General features: G+C 40.7%; 1 protein-coding gene across 1 annotated transcript in view; it reads right to left on the bottom strand.

Moving 5' to 3' along the window:
- KIF13A (kinesin family member 13A) overlaps positions 1–6,000 on the bottom strand; it is a 187,992-nt gene that overhangs the window by 118,894 nt on the left and 63,098 nt on the right. The window contains 1 exon segment of the mRNA XM_025208438.1: positions 125–137. Coding sequence (XP_025064223.1) covers positions 125–137 — 13 coding nt within the window.

Here is a 6,000-nt window from a genome sequence, read left to right as displayed (position 1 = left end):
GGGGGTCAGGCTAGATGATCTGTTCAGGTCCCTCCTGACCCTAGCTACTATGAAATTATGACTTTTCTGCCAGGTTTAACAAGTTTAAGTCAATACATTTACAATGAAAGATTAAAACGCTTACCTTAGGTGGTTTTCTAGATGATGGCGGGGAAAAATCAGCAAAAAGGGTGAAGAGAATTGCCAATACACCAGCCATATGAAGGAAGACAACAAAGAGAAAAAGAAATAAAAATAAGGTGAATGTACAGCTCTACCATACATCTCAACTTTTCAATATTACACAAAGCATTTTAGTCTAATCAAATACTTACCTGTTTTAAATTAGGCAATTACTTAATTAGGAAGATAACCATCTTTTTAGGAAAAGAAAAAGCAATACCTTTAAGGTTCTAGGAAGCCATAAAACTAAAGCACTGGATTTCAGAAATGAAGTATTTCCCCCAAGGGTCAATTATTTTCTTTTGTAACACACTAAAGGCACTGGTCCTATAATGTAATGTCAGACTGCCATGTCAGAGTAAAGCCCCAGCAGCTTCAACTGGGTTCCATATGGACCTGGCATTCAGACAAGTTATGCTTTGCAGGATTGAAGCACAAGTCCAAAGTGACATTGTATTTTGAGGAAATTTTAAAAGGCTTAGATACATAAATGAACCTGGCAGCTTTCAAAATCAACTCTTTTGCTATTTTAGCAGAGAATCTATGGTGGGTAAACAAAGGGAAAATAAAAAATCCCACACTGTTTCTATATTGAGGCTTGCTGGAGGCTGGGAGAGTATGGGTGCTAAGGCGCATGGTTGACAGTCCAGAGGTTGCAAGTTCAAAGCTATGGCAGAAGCATTCACAGCACAGCCCTGTCGCATTCCAATGAATCTGCAAACTCTGCTAAATACTTTGTCACAAGGACATGAGAAGGAAAGCTGGGCTACCAGTTTCTTGGATGAGGGACCTCAGGTTTACCCTGCCTTTAGGATCAGATCCATCTGGGGCCATAAGGACACATGGAGGCAGTGGCTATAGGGACTCAAGGAGGATGGAGAAATGTCAACCAAAGAAAATTCATAGCTCCCCTTACTTGTGGAAAAAGTAAGGAGCATTTTCTTTTCAGAAGACAAGCAAATATACATGTGGATGATGATTTGGCGGGGGGAGGGGGAGGAATGACAAGGAAAAAGAATAGGAAAGCACAGAAGAGAGAGAATAGGAGAGGGAGAGAGAATAGCAAGATGTACTTGCAATACATCTATCCATCAGTGAGTGATACGGACTATCAAATTTTTGGAACCACTGAGCTGTTAAGTAGTCATCCATGAGCACATGGGGCCAAATTCTGCTCTGTTACTTGACTGCAAATCTAGAGTAACTCCATTAAAGTCACAATGACTTATAAATGTGCTCAAACCACTGCTTCATCACTCCTCAATACAGGAGAGTACAGCAGAGGGGAGTATAAAAAGTCTGAGTTTGCTCCCCGCCCCGAATCAATTCTCAGATAGACCAGAAGATCAGCACCATCTGTGCACTGAGCTGCTTTCCCAGCTCTAACCCTCTGTCCCTACCTTGATAGAAAGCCTCATGTGGAAAAGCATTTTCTACCACTTCTTAAAAAGAATCTCCAAATCCAGAGATTGGGGGCGGGGAAGGCGAGGCAGAAAGGGACAGGACAAAAGCTGTATTAACTCTCTCAGGAATCTCTGCAATACACGTCTCACCTTGCCGCACTACAAATCATCAAGTGCACTGTGTACCCAATTAAGGAGGGATGAAGTAGATGCTCCTATAGAGCTCATTGTCTTTTTGGGCAGACAGCGCATAATCCTTATGCCAAGATAAAAGAAAAAGTGTGGATCAATGGGTTACAATTAGGTGCAGAATATTTCCTTAAGGAACCAAAAAAAATCTATTTTATACTCTCTGAAGTGTTTCCCTAAGTAATTTTATGCAGGTGCAGTTGGGTAATTCCCCCCCCACACACACACACTTTTTAGCTGAAGACTAATTCAAGAAAATTATTTAAAAAGTGACAGTGTTGAAGTGATATTGTAACCACAATGGTCCATGAAATATGTGAGGCAAGGATTCTTGTGGGTGTTATCATTTATTGGACCAATGGCATTTTTTAGATAGACTTGAGCAAGCTTTCAATGCAAAGCATTATTCTTCAGGTATGAGGAAAATTCAGTTGGTCCAATAAAAGATGGCAGCGTAGATTTGCACCTTATAAACTAATTAAAGCAAAATGCATAAGCCTTTGTAAGCAGTGGCTTACTTTAGTCTGTAAGGTGCAAATCGACCTTGCCTTCTGTCTGACTTCAGGCAGACTAACACAGCTAATTACTTCTCCCAATAAAATATAGCAGCCACAAAAATTGTTGCCTCTTGCATAAAAAAGTAACCTTGGTGGTGATGAGTAGACAAAAGCTCCCCAATTGCTAATTTCAGCCAGCAAGATGTTTCTTACTCCAGCTGATCTACTTGATTTCAAACCACAGGGAGCAGCTGTTCCCTATTGTCCCAATTTTTGGGGGAAGAAACCCAAACTAGCAATTGAACAACAAGAACACCTGTGCTAGGCCTACCAGAAGTAACAAGTGCAAAAGGTGTCTGGAATCACTTAACTATGCTGGGTTACTACATGTGTATTTCTTGTTAGTTATTTGGAACTTTCAGCCATTTGCTATAACTATCACACACGCAATACTGATGGAGAAGCTCCATAAGACTTATATCAATCATTTCAGTGAAAGAACGTGTTTTCCCTTTAAATGCTTGCAATGATATCTCAGATGTAAAATTCAGTCATCCTTTTAAATGAACATAGATCACCATTTTGAAAGATGTGCTTTGCAGTCTCTCCTGCAAGTGTTTTAATTCAGTTGCACTAGTCATCAATTTGGTCACATATTACCTTACACAAATCTCATAATTAATTTTTCCATTTGAGTTTACAAATAAAAAAAGATTCTGAAGCTTTAGATCCAGCAGAACTTGTACTTCCTACAGGGCAGGAGAATTGGAGAGAAACAAGCCAAAAATACCATGTAGTAAAAGTTAAATGGATCAAATGATCAAAATCATAACTGCACAGACTTTGCACCATGGACATCTGGCAAGATCCAAATCATAAAATGAACCATCAGCTGTGGATGTGCATATGTCATTCCCAGATTTAGGCTTATTGAAAGCCTTTAAATGTCACAGGAATAAAGCAAGAGAGTAATAAAGAATTTCCTCCAAAATGAAAACGTAATGCACTTCAGGAAATACGACACAATACTGTTTAATCTTCTAAAACGGATAAATACAAAAGAGGCTTTAGTTTCAATCTCTGACACAGAGCTACACAGTCAAATTGTAATCATCAGCCACCAGTAGCACAGTTCACCACCTTTCCCAGCAGTGCTGCCATTCTTTTATTCCTCTCCATGAATAAGTACAAAGTTCTTAGAATGCATAAGTTACTTCTCTCAAGTTCAACTTCAGTTAAGGAAAGTGAATTTCTAAAGTAGGAGTTTTCATTGATGCATCATTACTCATGTTGTACCTTACTAGAACAACACTCATCACGCATATCTGATTTACTGAAGAAGGAATGCGCAGATCACATATGGTGTACTTACTAGGTCCAGGAGGAATACCCACCCACATAATAAGGCTTCCTGGGTACACACGCATTTTCGCTTTACCACCACTAGGCAACATCTACCATTGGCAAAGGTCACAAATGCTGGTATGCAGCCAGGAATACATTTAATTCCTGAGTTGTCTATTAATGTAATTATACTTTCACCTATATTGCAATAATGCTTTCCTTTGTTTTTCTTATTATAGAAAACAAATCCTTTTTCACAGATTTTAACAGCTTTAAGCGTGTTCTCTCGATCATATAGAAAATTACAAATGGCAAAATGCTAACAGCTAGCTTTTCGATATTCTGACCAGAATACTGGCTCCATATAATTAAGGAACACTGTAACACGATCTGATATGGTTATTCTAAAGTACACTATGCTTACTGACAAATCCTGTTGATAGTTACTTCAGTGAGAACATAGTCTGTCCCATAGCGAGGAGCCAGTATTTCCCTTTAAATGTTATGTCTGTTAAAACAGCAGCAACGTGGGTCTCAAAAAGCTTATATTGCAAAAAATTGGTTACATCATCTAATACAGTACTTGAAAATGACTGTGGAGTGCTTTGTGTTCAGCACCTTTTTAAAGGAGAGAAGAAGTATAAATGAGTGTATTCCCCTCCCCCACCACCCAAAAATATTAAGGGGCACTTTAACAAAAATTTATCCTATGCCCATAGAGACTATGTTGCCACACCCAAATTCATTTCTGATTTGACTGCACCAAGTAAGCAGTGGTTCCATGTTAATTCCATAATAGCTACTTCACATTTTAGTGATTGCTCTTTGGATTGCTTTCTTTTTTCAGCACTAGTTTGTGAAGGCCAAGCAATTTAGATTGGACATTAGGAGGAATTTCTTCACAGTTCGAGTGGCCAAGGTCTGGAACAGGCTCCCAAGGGAGGTGGTGCTCTCCCCTACCCTGGGGGTCTTCAAGAGGAGGTTGGATAACCATCTAGCTGGGGTCATCTAGACCCAGCCCTCTTTCCTGCCTATGCAGGGGGTCGGACTCGATGATCTATTGAGGTCCCTTCCGACCCTAACATCTATGAATCTATGAATCTATACCTGCCAACTGTGATAAATAATCATATGTAGATTCTGGAATGGATAATATATAACCCATGTAACCTTCTTCTTACTTCTTCAAACTAATTGCAATAAACATTATTGTCTAAAAAAAGTAATTAGAGTGGGAGCATGCAATAGCCAATAGAGTTAATAATAGATTTAGGGTTGGGAGGCTTGGCATTTTAATATGATTTAAAAAAAAATCTTCCCCTATCTTTTTCCTACAAGTGGATAGATCAACAAGTTAAAAAATATCTTGGCAGAAAGTAAAGTGGTTTCATCATTATTGATTATGTAAGTGTACATTGCACATAGTGCTTTACTAGAGCATTCTTTTTTTGTGCTCTTGCTAAAATACTGAACTTTCCACCACAAGTTGCAGTTTTTAAAATTTGATGTAAATATATTTCACTAGCTGTAGTTTGTTTTGTTCAAAATTCTTGGGCATTAGAAGAACACTGGTATCTTTTGTGCGAGCACAGATCTTCTATACTGAATTAGGTCTGAAAAGTTTGAGAACTGCTGATCTATCAGGGCACCGTCCACTTTTTTGAATGTGACAGTACCCCTAGTTGAGAACCTCTGCTGTGCTACCACAACTTGCCTGGGTGCTTCTCAATCAAATGTTGCTGCCTCCAAGTAAAACTGCTCTGTGTGTCCACTGCACAGCCAGCCAGGAAGTACTGTGGAACATAAATGTGCTCCTCTTGAATTGGGGGACTCCAATAACCCTGCATGTTACCACTCAGGGCAGTTTTACCTGGCTGCCACCAGACCTCTCACGTGGCACCATTGGCACACATCCCCCACTGCACCATCCCAGTACCCCTGCACTACTCCCATCTGCACCACATGGTCCTGCCTACTGTGCCACACAGGAGGCACCCTGCTGTACTGTGTTGGCATACCGGGCTGTGCTGCATGGAGTCCCTAGGATCCCCCCTAAAGCCGTCAGCTGCATGCTCCCTTAGTCCCACCCCCTAGAGGTAGGCAGCAGAAGCTGGAGAACGGAGGGGGAGCCTGGAGACTCTGGCCGGCGCCCCCCCCAGCCACTGGAGTAGTGGCAGGGAACAGTGCCCCGATTGTGACTGCATGTTAAGCCCTCAAGGGCTACAAGCAGATCATGGGCCACCAGTTGAAGCGCTCTGCCCTAACGGTTTAAAACAGACTATTTTAACCACTAACCAAACTTGAGCGTGTAAGAGAGAAATCGGTGCTCAGAACAGAGCTGCTCTCCAGAGGCTGACAATCACTTCCTTTCCTTTGTCTCAAGTCTAATGGAACATCTCATTGGG

Source organism: Alligator sinensis, unplaced genomic scaffold (assembly GCF_000455745.1).
Source record: "Alligator sinensis unplaced genomic scaffold, ASM45574v1 scaffold928_1, whole genome shotgun sequence".
Lineage (NCBI taxonomy): Eukaryota > Metazoa > Chordata > Crocodylia > Alligatoridae > Alligator > Alligator sinensis.
The sequence above is the reverse complement of the archived record's forward strand: the minus strand, read 5'-3'. Positions and strand labels throughout refer to the sequence as shown.